General features: G+C 35.2%; 1 protein-coding gene across 6 annotated transcripts in view; it reads left to right on the top strand.

Annotated features, from left to right (window-relative positions):
• Positions 1-26770, top strand: part of TMPRSS15 (transmembrane serine protease 15) — a 90148-nt gene that overhangs the window by 42795 nt on the left and 20583 nt on the right. For all 6 annotated transcript variants that reach the window (XM_088144601.1, XM_088144600.1, XM_088144598.1 and 3 more), the window contains 11 exons: positions 3682-3771; positions 6261-6386; positions 7157-7297; positions 8284-8394; positions 10286-10418; positions 12696-12791; positions 16196-16245; positions 17453-17627; positions 22645-22826; positions 23063-23158; positions 25372-25511. In XM_088144601.1, coding sequence (XP_088000727.1) covers positions 3682-3771; positions 6261-6386; positions 7157-7297; positions 8284-8394; positions 10286-10418; positions 12696-12791; positions 16196-16245; positions 17453-17627; positions 22645-22826; positions 23063-23158; positions 25372-25511 — 1340 coding nt within the window. The remainder of the gene's footprint in view (positions 1-3681; positions 3772-6260; positions 6387-7156; positions 7298-8283; positions 8395-10285; positions 10419-12695; positions 12792-16195; positions 16246-17452; positions 17628-22644; positions 22827-23062; positions 23159-25371; positions 25512-26770) is intronic.

Here is a 26770-nt window from a genome sequence, read left to right as displayed (position 1 = left end):
AAGTATAGTCTATTAGATTTTCCTAGTTTGAATGCTTCCTTTCACAAAAGAGATGCTAATCAATTGGTAAAAGAATTTTGTATTTATCATTTTAATAATCATCATCATCATATTAATAATAACCAAACTAGGTGAACCAGGAAGCTCAGAAACAGGTCATAAATTTAGTGGATTTCTACATTTATTAAGAAAATATACTGCTTTTCTAAAGTTGGTTTTATTTAGTTATCACACTGATGGATGTGTCCAAATGTATCAGTCTTCCATTATATTCATGAATTCTTTGATAATATTGCCAAAGAAGCTTTATGAATGAACTAGCCCTGGGAGAGGTAACCTTTTAGAGGAAGGATGCAAAATGGCTTCATTAGGAGTTGTGTTTCTTCACAAAATGGCTGCTATGGTTACAGTGACCATATTTTCTTGGAAAAAATAAAGGACAAGCCTCAAACGGAGGCAAACCTGAAAGAGGTTCATAAGGATTATATATATATATACACAAAGGAAAATTCAAGAGCAAAACCAAGAAAATAAATAATTAAATAAAATAAACCTAAAGGACAGCTTTCTGACATAAAGGACTGTCTTTTATAACAAAGGATGTATAACAAAGGATTGTAGCTTTGGTGGACACATTCGGTCTCGAACTCCGAAGTTACCAGAAGATAAACTAATTCCTCAGAAGTCTTTGTGGGCCCAGTGACATTGCAGAAAATAATATGTTGCTACAGTCTGCTGCTTCGTCTTGCAGTGTGCCGTACTCTCTCTCTATTTTTGGAGTGTGGCAATTGCCAAGCTACACAATGCCCAAGTTGACAGAATATGTACATCAGCCCGTTTCATTCATATATGTGAATATATTTCCCTCCCCCTTTTGGTGCCTTTTAGTCAGTGTTGACTCCTGGTGACTGCCTGGACAAGTCCCTGCAGCTTTCTTGGCAAGGTTTTTCAGAAGTGGTTTGCCATTGCCTGCTTCCCAGGGCTGAGAGAGAGCGACTGACCCAAGGTCACCCAGCTGGCTTTGTGCCTAAGGTGGGACTAGAACTCACGGTTTCCTGGTTTCCAGCCTGATGCCTTAACCACTACACCAGGCTGGCTCTCAGATATACATTAGTAATTAATTATGTTGCTACTTTTTTGAACACAGTAAAAATAATAGTATAGAAGAAACAAAACAAAACAAAAAAAGTCATGAAACTTCCATGCTCTGTTCTTTGTATAGCGTGACGAACTAAAACCAAAAAAAAATAAAGAAATTTGCAATTTAGTCAATATATGTTATAACTTATAACTGGTTATTCTTTGATACGCCATATTTGCTATTTGTAACAGAAAATACTTAACAGAGTTGATTTTATTACATTATGTTTGTCACTGTTTATTTTTAATCAGTTTTTTTTTTATTGAAATGTTGGTAACATACATATTCACCTACAATCCAAATTAAGCTTTTCTGAAAGCAAGTTACCTTGAAACATACAGAAACAAACTATCAGTACCTCCACTGAAAGCACTAAAACTTGAGGTTGTACCATCAGCTCCTGACTTGCTGCTTCAGAGTTTTTAAAGCTGAATGCTCTACAGCTAGGTTTCTTTCTAGAATGGAATAAGTAACTCTCAACCTTTCTCCATTATATGATGTTCTGCATCTGAGACAACATTGTCTGATAATAGAGTATAACGGGATGCATGAAGCACTATTATAACAGAAAATCTTTTCCACCCAGACTAGTCAAATTATCATTAGATTTAATGGCAGCATTATAAGCATAATGACAGATCCTGTAAGAGCTTCTTTCAGGCCATCTGTATCTCGATTGCTGCTAATATATTTTGTTAGAGGAAGAATAAAAGATACCATGCTCAGTGAGCTGTTTAATGTAAAATTATACTTTAAAATTATCCTAAAATGTAGTTCTAATTTTTAGAACTAATCTAGTTTTTAAGATAATGATAAGCTATTCTACTTGGTATATAGATAGCAGAAAGTCTAATAATTTTGCTTGGCTCATTAATGTCAGTGACCCTTCTCCAAATTTTTCCTAGGACCATTCTAACTCTCTTAAGACAACTAGCTTCTTTTTAGAGATACCCCATTTCTACTCATATATTTTAAGAGTATCATTTGATGTCTCCTTGTTGCTATGAATTCTGAAATACTAATAATAACCTTTTAGTATTACACATAAATAGCAGCAGTTATATCATTAGATGATTTAGCCCTTTCCCTTGTTTGAAAAAAACTGCTGATTTTAATTTATGTTATTTTTCCATCAGCAGTCAACAGTCACCATGTTACACAAATGTAACTGTTCATTTGTTTAAATCAGGGATCCCCAAACTTTTTGGACTGGTGGTGACTTTTTCAAATTCAGAAAGCGTGTTGTAGGCATTAATACAAAATGTCTGCTAAGGTGAAAGATTGCCTGTTCTAAAGCAGCTGCTTATCAGAATACCTTCAAAATAAAGAGGAAATCTGAGCTTCAAAAGCCAGGAGCTGCAATCAGAAAGTCTAACTTTATAGCTCACTATACTTTATTTGAAACTATGCCATATGTGCACAGCTATAATGGGCACGTGCAGCTCATTAAATGAAATTAGAATTGTAATATACCAGTAAGATATCTATATTACCCATGCTGTGGAAAAAGCTTTAAGTGTCTATAAGGAACCAAAGTGACTGAAGACCTGCAACCAAGTTTCTTTATGAGTATACAAAGAATAGTGATCAGTGCACTCCTAGCTAAAAGAACATTCTGCATACATACATAATTATATAAGGGTAGGAGGATACATTATGTCATGAATAATACATTTTCTTAAAATAAAGGGCATACATAGAGATGAGGTGAATGAATGGCCCTTAACTGGGATGATGGTCCCTAGGGGCCATTATGAAATGAATTTGCCAGCCCACATTAGCATAGTAGTAACAAAAATAGTATAAATCAGTGTTTCTCAACCTTGGCAGCCTGATGATATATGGACTTCAACTCCCAGAATTCCCTAGCCAGTTGAAGTCCACACATCTTCAAGTTGCCAAGAATGAGAAACACTGGTATAAACAATCTGCATCTGACTACCCTTTATCATAGCAGTACCTTCTTCATACTTCTCTCCCAGACTCCCAAGAAATACCAAGTCTGGGCCAGGGTCATTGATCTGCTACAACAAAATTATATAAAAGACAAAAGGATACTACAAGTGCATGCAGGCTCACTAAAGGGACTTTTATATATTGGTCATATGAAAGAGCTCTAATACAACTACGAAATACATGTAATAGAATAGGTCACTTTTAATATAAACTACATACGCAAAATATCTTACAGCAACAAGCTGATCTTGTGATACTCTACCTCCTCAAAGAGAATTAACATATTGTTGAATTTGGAAATATTTTAAGTTAATAGGAAATCAACGAGGTCCTAATAAACATTAGTGTATACATTATCAAATACTTAGAGCTGGAAGTGATACGTAAGACCTGCAATCCATGCTGGAAACATATTCAAAAGATGAGGTAAGGACATCAGAAGTATATATGTAGCTATGGGGATGAGGATTCAGGTTAAAATATTGCTTCTTAATTTTAATTCAAGTAAGCAACTAACCTATGCTGATCTCTGCTTATCCAAAAACCAATGGATTGTCATCTCTGATCTACGTTGTTTCTTCTAGCTGATTGTGGAGGTCCATATGATTTGTGGGAACCAAATACTACATTTACTTCAGTGAACTATCCAAACAACTACCCCAATAAGGCATCTTGTAAGTAATATGTCTTCAAAATTTTAGACAAGTTTGTTTAAAAATATGGCATACATGGCCTTTAATAGAATTAATGAGGATCATATTGAGGTCCATCAGAAGCTTTTGACTTCTGCTTCAATAAAGCTTCAATAAAGCTGTAAAAAAAAAGGGGGGGGGAGATTGGTTATACTTTTTTTTTTCCTTATGATTTCCTTAAGGGGGCATATGGTTACTGTAAAAGTCTCAAGAAAAATCACTATGTCTCCTTTCCTGATTCGGTGTTTTAACTGTTGTAACAGCTGGAGCCTGGGAAGGCAGGTCTTGGGCACAATTAGATCCCCATTTTTACCTAACTAGGATTCAGTGATATAGGACAGTTCAGCATATCCACAAACAAATGGTTAATGGGTGTGCTCTTTTTATGCACATGTAAGGCAAAAAGATTCAATGATCTAGCCCCAGGAAGGAGGTAATTGGACCAGAAGGAGAGTCTGTCACAAAATTGTAGGTCCCCCTTCTCCTAAGACAGCCCACCCACTACACATCCAACTACCCATCCCAATGGCAATCACAAACCCACACCTTCCTAGACTCCATAGCATCCTCTGACCTAACCTCAGTAGGAGTAACTACCCCACCCTATTCCATGCAACCCACTGGAATCCCACTCCTGCTTTCTTCATTCTAACATTACAAAAGCCTCTAGTCAACCCCTCTTGGACACCCCTCCCACAATGCTTTACTCCTACTAGGACCTTGTGTTCATCAGGCTTCCTCTGTATTCCTACTGCAGGATATACAGTATTACTTTATTTACTGTTTCTTTCTCGTTTTTAAATATTTTTATTAGAATTTTACCTACAATAAAAGTATAAAAAATGAAAAAGATGTTAGGCAGAATGCAGATATGGCCACATTCTACACCAAAAATACACCCCAGCGTTAGAGAGATTTAAAGAATGCAATGTCCTTATTTTGTTATCCAAAGAAATCCAACCAGAAGTTATAAAACATATCTGGTTGTTTATTGAGAAAAAATAAAAACTACATAAAATACAAGTTTCATGCAAAACATAGAAAAAATCACTTCTTCTCATATATGTGGATCCAAGACTTATCCGATACACAAGTTTAACAAAGTCTCTAGCCAAAACACTCTCAGAGAAGAGGTACACTACTTAATTATTAGTTACTACTACATAACCTATAAAACTGATTATATGATGACTAAAATCCTACTAAGCAGTGAGGCATATAATCACCCACAATTTATTGACACTATGCACCTCCCCTTAGGTAACTAGCATACAGACGCCAATAGGTGGCAGTAAATAGCAGTATACGTGCAAACTAGAAAAAACAAATGCAGATGGCCTGACTTTTGCAGTCAAAACAATGTTTGGAGATAAGCGATTTGTTCTTCTTCCCATGAGAATATTCTAACAAAAGAAAAAAAAAGAAAAGAAGTCAGTCTTTTCTTCTTTCATCAAAAAGTCCATATAAGAATTCCAATCTTTTAAAAAAGTCTTTTTTTTTCCTTTTTCCCCTGGCCACTTCACTTACTGTTTCTGGTGCAGAGTGGGAAATTTCTTATCCCATTTTTCTCTCATGACATAACTGCAACTATCCCAGGAAAGTAAGGAGAAAGACAGCCAGTGGTATCTCTTATGCATCACATGTCTCCAATCTGGTCTCTTGGTTATCCTTTGTTGTTGTTGTTCAGTCGTTAAGTCGTGTCCGACTCTTCGTGACCCCACAAACCATATTGCGCCAGGCCTTCCTGTCCTTCACTGCCTCCCTGAGTTTGCTCAGTTTCATGCTCATTGCTTCAGTGATGCTATCTAACCATCTCATTCTCTGCCGTCCTCTTCTCCTTTTGCCTTCAATCTTTCCCAGCATCAGGGTCTTTTCCAAAGAGTCCTCTCTTCACATCAGGTGAACAAAGTATCTGAGCTTGAGCTTCAGTATCAATCCTTCCAATGAGCAATCAGGGTTGATTTCCTTTAAGATTGACTGGTTTGACCTCCAAAAAGAATTGCACCAAACCTCCATCACATTGTTGCTGCTTGGACATTGTTCTTCTCACTGTTTCTATTCATTTTCATTTTCCATCCAAATGTTGTTCTTGACTTTCTATCTTTCCAGTCACCCAACATCTCATGGCAGCCATCACATTAGTGATCTATTCCTAGCAGCCACAGGAGCCCAAACCTTGTGGTCTTCACCTCTGATCCTGCCCACCACTTCTACTACTATCTGGCAAGAGACCAACTAAGCTTCCTTTATCCTTCCAGTCAGCACTCCATGTTGTAATGCTATTATACTCTGGAGTTGATTTTGAGGTGTTTTCACTTATATTGTACTGGTGTTGGACTGTAATAAAGAATGATGATGATGGTTAACTGTGAAAACTGCTTCATGGATGTCTTTATGGAAACTATTGACAAATTAGTACTTTTGGTTTAGGGGACTATGTTTAATATCCTTCTTAAAATTTATAATTCTAGGTGTATGGCATTTGAATGCAGAAAAAGGAAAAAATATTCAACTTCATTTCCAGTATCTTGATCTGGAAAATATTTATGATGTTGTAGAAATCAGAGATGGTAGAGGAGCTGAATCTTTATTATTGGGCAAGTACATAGCCTATCAATATATCTGAAAAATTATGCTGAATTATAATACTTCTCTGATTGTGTTGTACTTTTAAAAATAATACACAGTGAAAAATATATACAGTACTTTTTAATAATTCCAGAAACCTGAAATTCCCATGAGCTGAGTGTGAGAATATAATTTTCATTCATAAAAATGTTCAATAACAGTAATATTGCAGATAAAATGTGAGGTGAATACATTCATATATATAATTTGAACTTTCAAGTTGATTGCTATAATTTAAATTAATTTAAAAATCTGCAGTATTGGGGAAACTAAGAAGATTCCAGTGTGAATATTTTCTTTGTCATGTACTGTTGTATCATTGTATCACTTGCTATATGAAATGCCAAAGACTCCTGGAAGTAGTGACAAGTCGTCAGAGAGAACTCTTACAGAAAATCAGTCTTTCTGATATATTATACAGCTTGGATGCAATCCAGATAAATTTCCAAACCAAAACTATAAAGCAAGTGCATATTTTAATTTAGACTATATTCAATATCATCTATAAATAAAGCACATTTAAAGTTTAGCATTTGTCAGAATATTTAATCAGTGTTGGTTGGTTCATTTGTTTTTCCTAGATTAAGCTTGGAAGATCATGTTCAGTAAATATGGATGAAAGAAAGTAGATCTTTTTCAGTCCTATGCTTGTTTTATTTTCTATCATTCTAATGTGTAACAAAACTCCATTAGTCTTTGGAAGTATATCTAAACTATATTTTTTTTTCCTACTATGAAGCTGTATATACTGGAAAATCCCCAGTGCCAGATGTATTCTCTACAACTCACCAAATGACTGTGCTCTTCAATACAGACAAATCTGGAACCAGAAAAGGATTTGTAGCCAATTTTACTACAGGTTACCATCTAGGCATGTCAGGTGAGTTTCCACATACCACACAAAGGCATAGGAAAGAGTGGGGTGGGGGGAGGGAGAAAGAGAGAGAGAGAGAATATCCTTCATTTCCAAGTGCTTCTCTCTGAGTCACTCTTAATTTACTTTATACTTTAGTCCAGGTCAATGATAAATTTTCACCTCCAGTATAATCTTGACTGATTACTTATTGATTGATTCATTTTACTGCATTGGTATACGTCCCTAATCAAAGCATATTTGTATAAAAAGAGAAAATAGAAAACAATTTAAAGCAGCTATGTACACAATAAAGGTACAAAAAACAATCAATCAATAGCAATGCATGGGAGCCCACTGTTACTCTATGGAGAAGGATGATTAGCAGCCAGGAAGCGGCAGATTAATAATTCCCTTCTTGGCTGTATATCCCATTAAATTCCTTCCTGCACGATACATCCTTATAACAGCTGTGGAATGGTCCATTCAGTTCTGCATGCTGTATTGTGCAAACCAGACATTTATGATTTATTCAATAAATTATGATTAAAGGAAGCATGGCTTAAAGTAATGTGAAAACCCTATCTATCTTTATTTCATAAATGTCTTTTTCAAATTCTAAAATTTCTTGGAAGTAGCTTTTCAGAGACAAAACAGCATGAGGAAAAAGTTTAAACATTTTTCTGGCTACTTTTCTTCACTTTAAATTATGAACAAGGAAGAACAGAGATAGTTAACTTTTGGGTTATCATTGGCCCAAGTGTCATCTGGCCTTTAGAGTGGTCCCTCTTTAAGAGAATTCTCTATTAATTATAGTTCGTGCTTACTTTCAGTGCTCGTCTCTTGAAATTACTCATTGTGTATCAGGAGTAACAAACAAGATATGTTAAACATATACCTTATACATGAGATATGAGAAATGTGCTCTGCATTATAAAATTTAGTTCATTAAAACTAGTAACTTATTAATTGATTTTCATGTAACATAGTATGTATGTCTTCTTCATTAACAGCTCCATGTGGACTCAATTATTATCAGTGTAGAAGTGGAGAGTGTATACCTCAGGTTCACATTTGTGATCAATCCCAGCACTGTAAAGATAATTCCGATGAAGCAAATTGTGGTAAATATTTTATTTATAAATACAAAAACATTTCTAATTCCAAATCCAGGGAGGATAACTATTTTCAAAGTGATAAGCACTCTTCATAAAGCTTGATGTACAATAAAGCAAAATTCCAAACGTTCCTTGGGTTCTGTAACTCTTGTAGGGTGAGAAAGAAATGTGCTCCTGTGTGGTTAAGCTTTCAATAAAAGAGTAGGAATGTAAAAACACACACAGTCCTCTGGCAACCACATGCTGGAAAACGGCTGGAAAACTGCCCTGCTAAAGTGGGCAGTAAAGCTAAGTAGATTTTTGAGGAGCCACACACCCCTTTCAGAGAGGGGGCACAATCTTTATGAAAGGAGGCTGTCCAACCATTGCACTACAAAAACAAAATCTGTACACAATTTTATTTTACCTCCTTGTGTGTGTCTCCTTCTCTATGCAGTGAAAGTAGAAAATGTTGAAAACTGATGACTTCAATCTAATATCCTGAACTGAAATATATTCATTCTGATTTGGGGATTCTTTATGTACATGGGAGCAATGGCACTCCTGCCATGCAGACTTATATATATTCTGCTCAGCACATGCCAAAAAAAGCATCCTTAATCTTCTTTTCAAGGAAATTTAGTTTAGGATCAAATGTAAGCCCAATAAAAGTGTTTGACAGGAGCGCAAAACAGCTGTGGAGAGCCACATTTCAACTGTTTCACAACACAGATGCAGGTTACTTTGACAACAATGACAGCTGTTGTCACAGCACCATCTGTGGAGGTAGTTATTTCCAAAATTAAATGTTCTGTATATAGCTCTGTTTCACATAAACCAAAAATAATAGGCTCCGCACAACATTTTACATGCAGATCCATGGTAAAATGATGATGAGGGCTGGTTAAAAAAAAAGTAGTAGTAACCATTAATTGTCTGTAAGAGCTGTCCAACTTAATGGTATGTGCGGATAGATGCTCAGATTTATAGACATAGTTCTTTGCCTCACACTGGATGAATCATAATTGTTAGTACAAAAATCATTTGTAAGACATTTCTTGTCAGGTATCTTACACATCTTCCTTAACTTTACATGTGTCCTAAAGCAAAATAAGTCTCCTAGTATGTTTACTGAAGGTGGAGAAAACTTTATTTTTGCTTTTCATAGCAGATTCATAGCACACAAAGCATACAATATTTAAAAATTAGGAACATTTTGCAAAAATTTCCTTAGCAGGTTAAAAATCTGAATGCAGGAAATACTTTCCATGCAGATCCAATAGATTTGCAATTAGATAGTAGTGATTGTAATATTCAGACCCAAATTAAAGCTATAGACCTCATTTAAACATATGGTAATAAATAAATCATAAATAAATAAATAAATCATGCCAACTTTTCAGATTGTTTCTTATTGGCCTTGTCAGCAGTGAGAATTTTGTGGAAATCTGGAAGTGACTTAATTGCAGTTTCTGCCTACATACTATCCATTGCCATTGGCTATACTTACTGGGGATACCAGAAAATCTAGGTTAGCAACATCTAGAAGGCTAAATACTTCTTCCTTTGGATTATCTAAATGCTTCTGACCGATATACTATATCAGATGGACCATCATCCCAAGGTCCATGGGTCCCCACTTGGTAAACCCACTGTTTATATGAATCCCAAATAATGCAAGAACAACTATGGAATAATCAGTGCTAAACACACAAATGGAATACAGGAAAATGGTGTATAATTTTTTTAAAATGCTCATTTCAAAATCTAGTTTTATTTTTTGCTTTGGTTTTTGACAAGGAAAAACAGGAAGATGTTTTTTCACATTTAATGAATTTGAACTTGAGCATAGGCAGATCACTATGAATAAAAATAACTCTCAATCTGTATTATATGTTAAAACATATTTTTATAACAGTGCGCTTGATCAATGGTTCTCTCAGCTCCAGCGGGTTGGTCCAATTCAACATTCAGAATAAATGGCATTTAGCTTGTGCTGATGAGTGGACTGAAGAATCATCATCCAGTATCTGCAACTTGTTAGGACTAGGGTAAGTAAGGTTTTTTAAATTATATTTTCTTTCAGAGCTAATATTCTTCCACTAATGCAGTATATGGAAGATACAATGGCTTATAATATTGCTTTGGAAGAAAGGACAGGTATAAATTTAAAGCTCTAATTAATGTTCCATACAATGTAGCTGGCCTTTTCAGCAGCAGGAACTTTCCTCAGGGGCTAAGGTAAGTCTGGCTAATGCCAACTTGATTACACTTTTGTCAGGAAAAAGAATGTTGATATGTATGATGTTTTGGGCTGTTCACGTCCAGCAATGCTGAATGTTATTGTTATTTTTATTACTGTGTTATAAAGCATTTTAAATTATGCCTTTCATTGTGGTTTTATGTTACTCTTTTAATATTAAGTCTTTAAGTGCCATTAACTGGCAATATACATTTTAGAAATAAATGAATAAACTTCCAGAAAGCTTATTACAAAAACTGAAATTTATCTGTCAAATCCAGAATAGCTCTGGAAACTTCACTTGGAAATCTTTCTCCTTTCTGCTATTTAGAAAACCTCTTTTAAAAACAAACAACAACAACTTTGCTGGCAACAATATGGCAACAGCACACACTCACCCCCCCCAAAAAAACACCCATGGAAAATGAGAGAATGGAAATCTTCCAAATGTTGGTTTATTACCCACTACTATTTTCATACTAGCTTCAGCTAGACCTGTTTCAACTTTCTAGGATATCCTGACAATTTTTCAAGTACTTCTATTAAATTTATTCTAACATTTGGTATAGAATTTGGTCTATATTTTCATTTTCTCAATATGCAAGAGTAAAACCTGCTTGAAGTTTCATGTGTAATACTATACCATTGTATATTAATGTTGTATAATGCAGTGGTAATTAAGTCCTAAATGATAACAACTTACCTTCTCTCCCCTATGACTTTCTCCCTCACCAACATACCAGCACTTTTACATTGGAACTAAGCTAGGAGATTATGTTTAAATTCATTTCTGAATAATGTATAGTTTATTATTATGCAGAATTCTTAATCACATATAAATGGCTGCAATATTCCCATGTTTAGATCAGACAGGAGGATGCACAAATGCAGTTTCTGAATGGGAAACAATGTCAACAAATGACTAACTCTAGTTTATTACTGAAGTGTGAACATGCAATAAATAAGTAAACAAATAAATAAAGCCCATAGTTTAATAATAAATCAGTTCTCTGCAGAAAATGAGCAAAACTAATTTATTAATAAGATTAAATAATAATGCACAGCACTTTATATACATTCAATGCAGTTATAGTAGTTAATTTCAATAAAAATGTTGTGTTGTTGATAGAAGCCCTTAATTGACAAACAGTACAGTTAGTCTTCACATTACAACCATTGTTCAGCAACCATCTGAAGTTACAATGCTGCTGAAAATAATGGACTTATGACTGCTTCCTGAAGTTACAGCCGTTGCAGTGCCCCCACGGTCACGTGATTGTGATCTAGGTGCTTGGCAACCCATTTGCACTTTTGACCAGTGCCAAGCACCCCACAATCATGTGATCACCATTTGCAACCTTCCCCTTCCTGCCAGCTTCCCACACGCAAAGTCAGTGGGGAAGCCAGCAGGGGAGGTTGCAAGTCACTTGAGTAAATTTGCTTAACGATGGCAATGGGGAGTGCCAGGATTGCCATCACTAAGTGATGCAGTCTCTTGATGTCTTGCTTTATGACCACATTGCTTAACAATGGAAATTCCAGTCCCAATTGTTGTCATAAGATTACCTGTAAATTGCTTTAATTACTCTTTGCATTGATCCCCAAACCAGTTTTTCCCCCCTAGCTATACTGAATTATGCTATTATAACATTCAATTACATGTTGGTGAACATTAGGGCACTTTTAGCATTCACAGGGTTAATGACTCATTTCAGAGGAGGGAGACAAAGCAAGTAACTCAGTTACTTTATTCCCTTCTTCCAATCTATTTGCTTTGGCCATCAGTTTGGGCAGTTTCTAGCCCAAATCCCCCAAAAAAGGTTCCACACTGTAGTAAACCCATTTTTCTTTGTGACATCCTTGTGTAGCTGAAAGTGTAGGCAGTTCATATTTTGATTGTTCAGTTTAGCATGTTTCTTCATAACAATAATCATTTCAAAAATGTGCTGTAAGAAATGTGTCTAAGAAGAAGTAAGTTCTTTGTCTTACTAAAGCCACAAATAGTGCCTATCTTCAGCACAATTATTTATATGACATTTTTATTATAACTAGAAGAATATGTTTTAAGCAATGTTTTTCCTTACAGAAGTGAGAACAAATCGTCCCCTGTCTTGTTTACTGGGGCAGGTCCATTTGTAGAAGTTACAAAAACAGCTAACAGCAGCTTCATACTAACACCAAGGTAAGGCTTTATAAATGACATTTAAGAATGATGATGAACCACTGAAAATATGTCAACTGTGAATTTCTATTTTTTTTCTTTTCCTTTTTACTACTTAGCTTTTTCATAATTTATGGATAAAAATTTGTCAAAAGGTATGGTGATTTCCATATAAACTAACAAAACTTTACAGATTAAATGAACATTTAAGTCAAAGTAACAGTCTCCTCAGTAACAAAAACATCAGTGATATGAGTCAAAATAATAAGAGTTGTTTAAACCACTTAACATTATGATATTAAGAATCAGTAATTGTAAAATTTCTCTTGAATCAATCTTGAGTGCAGGTAACTTTATGGATATGGCAAACAATACAGAACCCATTTACCTTCTTCCGGACAGGCTTTCTTCTCCCCCACCCCCAATTCTGCTTCTAAATTCCAATTCTTAGATTTCCAACAATCATTACCAGATTAGATCCTGCCTAGATTTTTGAGATCAGCCAAGCTCAATTATGTGTTGCCATCTAGCTTGGCCTATGAAGAGCTGCCAACTGTCAGATTTGTATGTTGTATTTATTTAGTATTTGGTGTACAATATATATAGCATAATATTTTTAATGTTATATTAATAAAGTAGTGTTAACAGGGCATCTTTTTAAACATTTTAATTCATCAAAAAGCTTTGTATATATTTTTGTTTTCAACTGTCCCTCCAATATAAAGTTTTTGAACTAAAAAAATGGGGGAAGAGACACTTGAGAAAAAGTGTAGCACATGGATGGAGAGGGCATTTAAGTCAAGCACCTTTCTTGCAAACAATAGAACTGCAGCAGATATTTGAGCAGAGAAAGAAGGATGCCAATTCATTTCATTCCCATGGAGAGAATTCATTTTGATAGGACCAGCCATTAAATTAAAAATGTGTTACAATTTGCTTTTATATCCCTATATGCAACTTTATTTTGTTTTTGGATTTTTAGCCATTCTCAGAAATCCAATAGAAACTAGAAATGTAGTTTTAAAATCAATTTAATAAAATAAGTTCTAAAGCTAGGCATGTTTAGTGATATTGTACAATTAAAAGTGAACAATATTAAGAGCACCTCAGATTTGTAGAGTGGATAGTGATATACTGTATATTGACTTAATCTTTGACTTGGTCTTGGACCATAAATAAATAAACAAAAGACTTTATTTTTACTTGTAATAAAGGCAGCACAAGTTACTGTTAGGGTGGTCTGTGCTTGTATTAAGCAGATATACATCAGGAATTTATTTTTGCATCAGTATTTATTTCAGTCATTGTATTCATAAGAATGTATTTCTTTAAAAACATTGCACTGCTTACAATCAAATTTAAAACAATAATAAAACAACAATAGTTACAGTAATATAAAACATGTGCATTAAAATGGGTGGAATTCATCCACACAGGGACAGTGAAACAATAGTTCTTAACTGCCTATACAATATAGTGGTAGGTGGCCCTAAAATGTTGGGGGATTATTCCAAAGTGCAGGTTCCATCACTAAGAAGTCACTATAGGATCACAATTCACAGGCCTGCAATAGAATCTCATTGCTCAATCATAGCATCAATGCATGTATAATAGGGGAAGGCTATCTAGTAGGTATTCTGGTATTAGAGTTTCATACTCTAATTTTTTTTTTAATTGAACTTGACCCTATGTCTAATTGGTGTGTATGTGTGTGGGGGTATTTCCTCTCCCCCCCCCCACTTTTTTTTTTAACTGTCTGAAATCTATTTCAATCCAAATAAGCTGTGGGACTGCAAAAAAAGAGATGGAGCTGCATGTTACCTTGAGATTTCAGGTTGTTTGCTCTTTCTCTATGAAGAGAATACTGACAATGGTTAGTTCCCCACCCCCACCCCCGACCCCGGCCAGTATAAACTCAATGGAAAACTATATCAAGCAAGCAGCTTAACTTATTCAACTTTCTAGCTACACACTGAAGTAAAATCTGACACAGATTAGAGAAAAAGGTGATCTGAATATCAGGAAATAAACATGCACACTATCAGTTAATAGAGAAATATCACATTGCAAAGAAGCAATATTATGTTTCTTATATGTAATTATATTGAGGTTAATCTATTGTGTCTTAGCAAGTGGTGGCATGTGGATGGTTTTGCCTGGGACCAGAAGCTAAAAAGGACTGTGCCTGGTCAGTACATGGATGGGAGATTTAATGGAATTCCAGCACCCTAGGCTAGATTGAAAAATCAAAAAACCTCCCAAGAGAAGACAGAGGCAAACCACTTTTGTGTTGTGATCATAAAACTACACGGTTATGTCCATGAAGTCAGCTAGTCAACTCAGAGACTTGACTTGCTATTTTTATCCATGAAACACAAAGATACATTGCTGATCTATGGTGTATTAACTTTTGGCACAAACACAGCATCTATAGCTCTCTTTAAAAACTCTTTAAGCAATTGGATCACAGAAATGCTGGAGTCAGTCTGATCCAAGGGATATGTATTTCTTACCAAGGATGGGAATATTTTTTTATAACTGGAATTCATATTTTCATAATCATTTTCTTGTTCCTTTGTCCCAACAAGCTCTGGAAGATAGCATCTTCTGCAATTGATAAGCTACAGTTGTATGTCTGCAGAGAGATGGCATCTGTAGAGAGGCAAATAGCAATGCATGTCATGATATCATGGCACAAATCATGTGACTTATATATTTGTGTCAGGTGTCATGACATCTTTACACAATTGTGCCATTTGCATGATAATGTCATGATGCATATGTTAGCATTTTGACATCATTGTTTGCTACCAATAGCCATGTCCTAACTCTAGCTACTACATGTGAAGTTGGCTCAAAACTCTACCATTCCCCCTTCTTGTTCTCTCTCTCTTGGACTTTCATCTTATTGCCAGATGAAAGATTCTAAGACATGTGAAAGCTCACACTGATTGTAAAAGTTCAGTTGGCCCAGTCTAGCCTAGTGTGTCATTTAATTTTTTTCCCCTCTTTATGGCCAACATGGTGAGTATTTCTTCTTGGCCAATTTCTAAAATTTTCATGGAGAGCATTATATCTGTAATAGTAGTATTGCTTTCCATCAAGCTAACATTTAAAAAAAAAATCTTGGGTCATAGTGACAAAGATGTAAGTGATAGATAGAAGCTAGAGAATTCTAAAATGTATCCTTTCCTAAGATTAATTATTATGGAGGAATATGTATTAAGAATTGATTGGCTCTTTTAAAAACATTTTTGGTCATTCTTCATCAAAGAGAGATTAAATAATATTTTAGATTATTTCCAGTGTTTTACAAAATGTAAAATGCATCTGTTGATAAATGGAATGTTGCCTTTGATAGAAATGTACATTCTCGATGTCTGGACTTTATTATCTGAAATGTGTTAAACATGCTCTCTTTCTAGGGTACAGTGCTTCAATAATTTGGTGATTCACTTGCGATGCAGTGGTAAATGTAAGTTTATGAAAAATAAAAAAAATAAAAAATTCAGCATCAAAGGTAACTGTTTATGTTTTTCCCAATATGTTTTCTGTTTATATTGTGTCAGTCTGCCTTTTTTTCTGCTGCATTTTTCATGTCATTTTTTTAGGATTCTTTAGAATTTATTCAGAATTTATGTTTTTGAGCATATATTATTGTTGCATTATTTTCACCCATTTCTTTATATTTTTATTTATAAAAATATAGGTAGCATTTAGTGTGTGTGTGTATGAGAGGAAGAGAGAAAGAAAGAGATTTCATTGCATATTTTCATACTGCTATTATAATAAGTCTGCCATTTCTCAAGCTGACCAAAATCCAGATAGATATATTACATAGGGCAAAAGATCTATTACATAGTTTACTGGAACCTTTTTTTTTTTCCCCCTCACAACTTTACAGCTACTTTTTATTTCATTCTTAGGGTATTTTGGAATATGATTAAAATTTCTTTGATGCTTTTGACTTTAAATAGTGTGGAAACATGGCAGAAGGTATATTGATATTGTTTACCTTACAATACTCTTCATTATTCTAAAAAAAAAAAGCCTATGGAAGGAGTTTCATAACAACGGTTAATATAAGATGATCTTGAAGTATATAAAACAAGGGAGGCTGAAAATTGCTATAGTGTTGATTATACAGTGAAATAACCCTCAGCTGTTATACTAATCTTTCACCTTACCTTGACAATTTTCACTGACATTTTCTTAATACCTTGAATTTCAAAAGCAATATCTTTTTCCATTAGTGAGTTGGAATTGTAATAACAACAACAAAAACAATTACAACAGAATACATTATTTGCCCAGTTATAGTTTTAACAGAAAATAATAATACAGGATAAGTTAAATGTGCTACCCTAAAATAATTCCCAAAGTTAGCTGACAGCCTTGAGTTTGGGGAAATCTTCAACATTAAAGAAATAAAGGATTAACTGTCATAAATATTTAGTGAAAATGTTGCTTTGAGGGTTATATCTATATAGATATATGTGTATGTGGGCTTAAATATGTTTAGTCACCTTAAAGATCAACATATATTTCTATACTGACCTAAGGAAAAATATATATATATTCAAGAAAAGAATATTCAAGACTATTACTGAGTAGGTAAGATTAGCATACCTGATTATTCCTCAAAATGCATACTTTTAACTTTTTATTTTCCTTGCCTATAGCTTGTGGAAAAAGAATGATTGCCCAGAAATATAGACCGAAAATTGTTGGTGGTTCTGATGCTCAGGAAGGTGCTTGGCCTTGGATGGTCTTGCTATATTTCAATTCCATGCCAACCTGTGGGGCTTCTCTTATCAACAATGAATGGCTAGTCACAGCTGCACATTGTGTATATGGGTAATTTTATTTCCAGAATTCTACAGTTCTTGTGTTTTATCTCTTAATCTATTTTTTTTTCAGACTTGTTTGGTGTCAATATTTATCTGACCTTTCATGGAGAGTTAAAAGATAAAGTAGTGACAAAGTATATGTAGCCCATGCCTCTCTAATAATATATTATAAATGTATAGTATCTTATCTGATATTACACTACAGTGAAGATCAGCAATATGGTTGCATGAGAATCACATTTAAAGTTGTTGTATCATTCAATTCAGCAGGAGTTCACTTGAATTATTGCTATTATTATTAGTACATGAAATATCACCCATTTTTTCCAAAATAATATACCAAATGAATTAAAAAATAAAAATAAAAAACACCTTTCGTAAAAAAGACTTTACCTTAAGACAGGACTTAAGGAAAGCACCATGACTATCATTGATAGTTGCATTATTGGATAAAACCCCTTATGGGATAAAGTATAAATGAGGTGAATAGTTTTAGCCATTCATAAATGGCTGCTAAAGTGACATTAAAGCAATAATTCTATCACTCTGTGGTATACCAAAAATGTATACTACTACTACTACTACATTAGAATATCTGCAAGAAATACTATTTGCCTGCAAGCAAGAACTGGTAGGCTGAACTGAACTGTCCACAAAATAGACAGTGATAGAAAATGAAGAAGCTAAAGTGCTCTGGGACTTTAGCATTCAAACAGACAAGCACCTGCCACACAACACCCCAGACTTAACAACTGTTGACAAGAAAGACAAAAAACTGTGGAGTCCATGGGGTTCTCTGAGCTTGGTTGTTTTCTTGCAAACGTTTTGTTATCTGGCTAGGTAACATCTTCAGTGCTAGAATGGAGTGGGGTTTGCTCTCTGTTTATATACAGTGGCTGCTAAATAGAGAGCAAACCCCACTCCATTCTAGCAGTGAAGATGTTACCTAGCTAGGTAATGAAATGTTTGCAAGAAAACAACCAAGCTCAAAGAATTCCAAGGACTCTACAGTTCAACCCTGAGCTACATATATTCTCTTCTAAAGACATAAAAGTCTGGATAGTGGACATTGCAACACCTGTAGACAACAGAATAGAAGAGAAAGAACTGGAGAAAATTGCAAGATAAAAAGACCTGCAAGTAGAAGTAGAACGACTACAGCAAAAGAAAGAAAAGATAGTACCAATGGTTATAGGAGCCTTAGGTGCAATCCCAAAATGTCAGGAGCACCACTTGAACACCATTGGCATTGACAAAATCACCATCAGTCAATTGCAAAAGGCAGTTTTACTTGGAAAAGCTTATATCCTGCGACGATACCTTTAACACCATCAAAGAGAGCAAACCCCAGGTCCTTGGGAAGGACTCAATAAGTGGATGAGAATGCCAAATCCAGTCTAAACACCTGGCTGACTGTGTGACCAACTACACTAATACTACTAATAATTTATATGCTGCCTGACTCCCAGCAACTCTGGGCAGTTTGCAATTGTTAAAACGTTTAAAAAACAGAAAACAATACAAAAAAACCTGCAAAAACAGCATAAGACAAAGTAACAACGATGGCAAAGAAAATAAAACCAAAGGGGAAGAGAAAGGAAGAAAGGGGCATCAATTGTCCTCTCCAAAGGCCTGGGCAAAGAGCCAGGTCTTTAAGGCCCTTCAAAATAAGTGGAATGAAACACCATCCTTTTTAACTGCAACAGAATACCTGCTCCTATATTATTAGGATGTGACAGGACCTGATAATTTCTGGCCCTTGTCAGTATTTTTATACTGCTATAAATGATCCAGGATCACTCACTTCCAGGAGTAAGCAACTGCTGAGAAATGTGTGTGTGTGTGTGTGTGTGTGTGTGTGTGTACACAGAGACAGACAGACAGGCACACACACACATAGTGGTTCCTTATGGGGAAGCATTCATTTACCAGGATATGGCACTGAGAGGTAAGATAATTTTAGAAATTGTAAAAACATGCATTTTTATGCCACTAGCACAACAATGAAAGCTATTTTCAGGTACCCCAAAACTTAAGCCTTTCATATCTGGGCTGCAAAAATATGTGGCACTATGAAAAACAGCAAAGAGTTGGAGTATTACATATCTCTTTGCTTTCATCTAATAGTAATACTGATTTTTGCAGACTAGATGAGATAGCATTACATGAAACAGAGCATCTGCATCAGTCCTTTCCTCAAATGATCATTCTAGCTCACATTTCAAATTGAGCCAGGGCCTCTGTTGTTTGCTTGGATCTAGTTATCAGATCTTGGGTTCTAATAAAAGCAATCATATAACCCTATCGACCTCTTATATTGATTCTGGTACATGAACGTGTGTTGGATTGATAGAACGTTCAACATTTATCAGAACAAGGAATCTAGATTAGAGCAGTTTCATGTAATTGCTTATTTATCTACATTTCTTTAATATTTGTCATAGGAGACTATGAACTATGGGAAATATGTGAGAGGAATGTAATGAACACCCTTATTCCCTAACAAGCAGCAGGTTCTTGTAAATACTTTGTGAATAGGAAGGCAAACAGGACAGTCTTGGTGGTCAAAAGTTAATTTATTAACTGGGCATGCATCATTAAAAAAACCCCCAAAACCTAGGGCCTTATATACCCACCTTTGAATATTAAAATATGCATACCTACATGTTAAAGAATGCATCTTAGTGATATAAGAAATATTACTCCTGATGCTGTTAAAACATTAATTGGGAGTTGGTTGGACTTTTTGTTGACTCCATCACCACTGATCACATTACACATTGCAAAGCTTTCTACAGAATATTAAAATCTGAACTTTTTCTTGTAATGTATCTGATATATTCAAAGAGTTTCATCACTAAAAATGGAATCCAAGGGTGCTGATTCTTCAGATTACTTTCAACTGTACATTTCATTAGTTACTATTCAGATATAAGTAAATCAAGAATGATTTAATGTAGTTATCTGCATTATAAAGGCTATACTAGGCTAAGTGTTCCATTTTAAATACAATCAATTGAATATCTGTATTACTCCCCTGGAGTGTTGTCCGACATGTGATTAAAGAATGACCTCATGTCTTAGATAAATGCAGCTTAACAGGCCATATGAAACATAACTAATGAAGTTATTCATTATCGTCTATCTTAAGAATTTGCAATATCTGTTAACAGCAACAGCAATATCACTCAGGCTTGTGCTAACATACAGGTAGTCCTTGCTTAACAACCACAATAGGGACCGTAAAATTGGATGTTAAGTGGGGTGGTTGTTAAGTGAGTCACCAGACCCAATTTTACAACCATTTTTACAACTGTCATTAAGCAAATCCAGTTTCCCCAATAGATGATTTTTGGTGGAATTCACTTAACGACTACATGATTCACTTAACAACCACAATGATTCGCTTAATGGCCATTGTAAAAAAGGTTGCAAATCACAATCACTTGACCACGGGGGGTGGTGCGATGGTTTGCAATAGTTGTAAGTGTGAGTAAAGGTCTTAAATCACTTTTTCAAAGGCCATTGTAACTTTAAACCATCATTAAACAAACAGTTATTAAGTGAGGGCTACTTTATTCTGAATCATAACCTGAGCTGTTCCTGTCCTTGTAAAAGCCATCAGCTCCTCTCTCTTCAGAGCTGTTTTGTTGCGTATGTATCAGGTCTCTGCAGTGTCTCAGCTACATTATTGCTAGCATATCACTGCTCAATAATAGAACACATTACTCATAGCCAAGCAGCTTAGTTTAAAAACAAGTACTTTTTTAGCTCAACAGGGTTGAAGAAATAATAAAAGTACAGCTTTCATCTTATACTTACCACTCTGTGAGACATTATCTCCCAAAGGATGCAGTGTGATTTAATAGACTACTGTATATGGACATGAAGCAATAAACCTGGAAACAATTTTCAAATATATGGTGCCTATGCCCACAAACGAATGTTTTTTTGGTTTCTTAAAAAATCTATATTTTGTTCGATTCTACGGTGTACTACAAACATTATAGATTTTGTTTAGAAATGTGAGTCCCTTAAGAAACACATGGCAGGTATAATATCGATGTCACAGCAGATAGCAGCATCAAAGCAACATTGGCTAATTTTACAAATTTATTCAGATCTAATTAATAGTTGGAGAAGAGACCCTTAAGAAATTCAAGAGCTAGAGGCTAGACTGGGAGATTAAAAAAAATCCTGGAAGTAGGCAGTATCCTCCATATTGCTACCAAGAAATACAAATGCATGTGACCATAAAATCTTTAGGAATGGAGCTTGACTTGAAGGAGTCTTTGAGTTTATAATGCTGGTAGCAGTTCTAAGTAATTTAACATATAATTTGAGTTTTGCCTATTTTTAATTTATTAAAAGGAATGTGTGAAATGTATATAGTTCAATTTTGATAAACTACAGTTCTTAGTATGAACAGCCAGCATACGTATCTATTTTAGTATAATAATGCATATAGTATTACATCCATATATTAGTATATTTTGTCTTAAATATACTAGTGACATACAGTTCCTATCATAGATGATGGGAAGAAGAAAATTAGCTATAATATAGATTCAGTAAAAGCTAACTGGGCAAAATAGAACATTGCTATTAAACTGGACTGTCACACAGCTGCAAGGGTAAATTGGCTGCTCATCCATTTTCCTGAGAACTTATCAAGAATGTTTTCTGATTTCCATCTTTTTACAAAAACTTACTTCCTAGTTGCCATAAACTTGGGAACATTAGATATAAGACAGGAATAAGTAATTTGATGGCCCTTAAAAGTTTGATTCCCAGCTTACACAACCAATGGAAAGAGATTGTGGGAACAAGTCCTCAAAACATCTGAAGGATTAGTATAAACCTATCCCTGGTTTACCCCAGTAGTACTGAAATAACTACTGAAATCAGGAAGAGTTGTGTTTGAATATATTGTGTTAATATAGTTCATAATGTTAAAAAGTACAAAAATTACATTTCACAAGCTATTTCAGTCCATGATTTAAGCATATGTCATTTTGATTTAGGAGGAATTTAAAACCATCTCAGTGGAAAGCAGTTCTTGGTCTGCATACAAATCTCAGTCTACGATATCCTCAAACAGTCACCCAAGAGATTGATCAGATTATCATCAATCCCCATTATAATAAGCGAACAAAAGACAGTGACATTGCTTTGATGCATCTCCAATTTAGACTGAATTACACAGGTAAAATATTTTTCTGCTACAGCTTTGCCTTTGTGATATGAACAGATCTAGTTCCAAATCTAAAAGAAAAATTACAATATAATTTCCAATAATCATGACAATAAAAGTAGTAGCCCTAAAGTACTAAATTTCTTTGGGGCTTATTTTTCAGCAAAACAATTTGTGCAATGTCATCATCAAAGATTATGGAGACTGGAGATTATAGCTATAATTGATTGTTTATTTCTTTCACACAGATTATATTCAGCCCATTTGCTTCCCAGAAAAAAATAAACAATTTTTGCCAGGAACTAAATGCTCTATTGCTGGCTGGGGAAAAACCACACATCAAGGTACGTCATCGCACTGTTAAAAAACACTTATTGGAATCATGAAGGTAGACCCTGTCTCTTCATATTATTATATTTTCCTGATGCAGTCACTACAAGATAATTTAGAGTATAAAAGCATTTCTCTTTCAGATGTATCAGTTGTCATAATATTAGAATACATTTTATGAAACAGATCCATTAAACATGGCATTAATTTTCCATTCAAACATAATCGGTGGGAAAATGTATATGGTTATTTAAAAAAACAACAACTTTGATTTGTCTTTTAAAAAGTTGCCTTTTTAAAACTACTGAAAAACACTGAAGTTGTTGATCTCCCACATAATTAAATGATAAACTAATCATAAAGAGGTGAAAATTCCAGCAGACAACAAAAACAGCAGTTTTTTATGATTAAATCCAAGATGAAGATAAATAGGATTAAAACAGACATTACCATAGAAAATTTATTTTTATTTTAATAAAGGCATCTTGAATAACCGGATATTAAGTGGACTGCATAAAGAATACATACAACTGACAATAAATTAGATTTAGACTAGAAAGACATTTCAAATAATGGAAACCACCACTGAAAAGTCCTTATTCATTATTCATAATTGCAACTCATTATATCGCACATAGCCAAGGAACATGGAACATGGCCTTGATTTATGCAAGTAGATTGCAGAAAACATATAGAAACATATAGAAAGGCATATAGAAAAACATATAGAAAAACATATAGAAAGGCAATCCTTAGTATACCCAAGTGGCTGTAAATTTAGCAAAAAAAAAAAAGGCAAAATATGCAGCTAAACAGTTAAAACTGGTTTGCTAAATAGTGCAATGCCTTAGAATAGCTGCTTTTCAGTTATGCATAGATCTCCCACATAGCATATTCCTTGGCCCAAAATATGCTAGTGGGATTTACAATTAATATGCATATATTTATTTAGCAGTTGCAAAGCACAGAAACTTTTCTAAATTGGGATCAATGAAATCAGACTACAGCTTAATATGAAAAGTACACATAATGTCACTTAGGTCCCAAGCCAACAAGTTGACCATGCACGATAAATGTCTTTTGCAGAACAATATTTAAAGGTACCAATAAATAAGGGAAGAACAAAGCATCATGCAGCACTTTCAAGACTAGCAGATTTATTATGGCATAAACGGTAATGGACTAGAGCCTACCTCATTAAAGGAATATAGCGATGCACGAAATGTTGTGCTCAGTTGTTACTACACACATGGGTGCAGACAATAAAAATTATAAACAACATATCTCTGCCATAATCAATCTGTTCATTTTTAGGATGCCGCAACCATCAGCTATTGTATTCCTCCAGCTGGAGTGTACTTATGTTGGGGACACCAAATGCCAGGGCTCTTCTAGTAAAAGAAGCAGAAGCGAGGGCAGAAAGACATTTATTTCTCCCTTCTTGTTGGATTGATGATTGATGAATATGATTCTCTGTCACTATAAATTCAAAGACCAACCCTGGTCAGGGGTAGAATGTCACACCATCTAATCCAGCACCTTTTTTACAACTATCTACTTTTTGATGTTGAGAAGCAAAAATAGATAGATGGGAGGGGAAAATGGTTGCTGGAGCAAGCTGAAAGCTAGAAAACTCTGTAAGAGGTGGTTGTCCAGCCATTCTGTGAGCTCTCACAAATCTGCTCCTATAATCCATTATGGATTTTGTTTATATCCATACTGCATAACACAGCACTTGAAGCCACATACAGTGGTGTTAATAGGGCTGTGCACATCTGCAAAGGGGCACTTTGCCTGGCAAAAGTACAAGTAAATCATCCCCTCAAAGCTGTTTGAACCCCCTTGCTTCTAAGAGGAAAGCCTCTCTTTTGAGTCTTCTCTGGCTATTGCAATCTCGAGAGGAGGCCTTTACGCATACACTATGCATGCATAGAAGCTTCATCAGATGCCTTCAGACAGCTACTGAAAGTGCTGCTTGGAGGCATGCAGAGACACCTTTTCCATCTTTTGCAAATGCAAGCTGAGCTGGAAGGTGAAAACCACATTGGTAAGACAGCCACCTTGATTCCATTAGATGTAACTTTTTGTCAGTGAGAATCCAGTGGGCCTTGCATGGGCCAACTCTGGAAATAAGTCATATTGGAATGACTTAATATATTATTTGACTTACTTGTTATGTATCATGTTATTAGCTACATCAGTGCACATGCTTCTGGTTTTCACATAGGTTCAATTGCAAGTATATTGCAAGAAGCAGAAGTTCCTCTTATAACACATCAGAAATGCAAGCAACTGATGCCAGAGTACAATATTACTGAAAACATGATATGTGCTGGATATGACGAAGGAGGAATTGATTCCTGTCAGGTAAATGGTAACAGTGTTTGCATTGTTACAGTATAGCTAATTATTAAATGATTCATCACCTGTTTTTCTGATTCTTTTTTATAATGCAAACTTTTTATATAGATACCAATGAGATGAAAAGTAGAGATGTGAGGGATAATCATATCACTGCTATCATTCTGCTATCATTTACTACTGTATGTTACTTTGAATTAGTTTCGAGAAACTATGCTGAACATTTAGAACTCTATCCATAAAGGAAATACAAAACAGTCCTTGTTATTATTACAAGCTATGGGCTGCTATCAAAGCCAGCATACTTTGTATTATGCTCAACAAACTAAGGGCTTTTCCATGTGGCAACCTTCAGGTTTTTTTCCTGTGCCGAAACCAGCTAGAAATGAAGCTAGCTTAATGCATTTCTGTCCAGATTCAAATCTATCATTCAGGTTTGTCAATGCTACTGGCCAGGTGTTCTGTCTGGATCATGGTTACCAATTGATTGATTTCCCTGCTCTTTCTGCATATGTTTGGAAAGAAAACCAGTCACTTTCTTTTCCATGGGGAGGTCTTTGAGGTCATGTAGTTTTCACTGACAGACCTTTTGTATGAGTCCTGCTACCTCGATCCCCTGCCTACCCCCACCTCCTTATGTTTAAGATGTTTCCACCTGGCATATCTACAAGTGTGGGAGCAGGAAAAAAATATTACTGTTCTTCTGATCATTTGGGCTAAAAGGAGAAACTAGCAGCACTATTGTCAAAGGCTTTCACGGCCATAGCAGCACTATTGTCAACTTAACAAGGGAGAGAGGGCGGGAAGAAAGGAAGGTCCATTCACAATTCCACTGGTCCATCAAAGAACCCGTTCAAAAACATTCCAGTCTACTATTGAAATCCAATCGCTCACTACTTCTCCTTGACCAGTTATAATTAGTGCTTCAGAAATTATCAGAAATATAAATCACCCATGTAATCCCTGTTTATAAAGCACAGAGGGATTCAGGCTTCCATGGGCATGTTCCTCTCTTCAGATGTAGACATCCCAAAAATAGCCATGGGGGGCAGTAACCAGTGACCACAGGGAATGGGGCATGCCTCCGTCCCTGTAAGCAACTAACTTACCATGTACAGATTGAACTGAAGTACAGCAAAGGAACTGCAAGGTCAGGCTCAAGGCACAAGGGAGAAAACACTACTTTTGGAACAGAGTAACAAAGCATGGTTGCAGGCTTCCTCAATGCCAGGATAGGAGAAAGCTGGGGGTGATACTTAAAGCCT

The sequence above is a fragment of the Python bivittatus genome, unplaced genomic scaffold (genome assembly GCF_059951505.1).
Source record: "Python bivittatus isolate LINGU-HERP-01145 unplaced genomic scaffold, Pbiv_v1 ctg000350_np1212, whole genome shotgun sequence".
In the NCBI taxonomy this organism is placed as follows: Eukaryota; Metazoa; Chordata; class Lepidosauria; order Squamata; family Pythonidae; genus Python; species Python bivittatus.
This window is presented reverse-complemented; position numbering and strand designations above follow the sequence as displayed.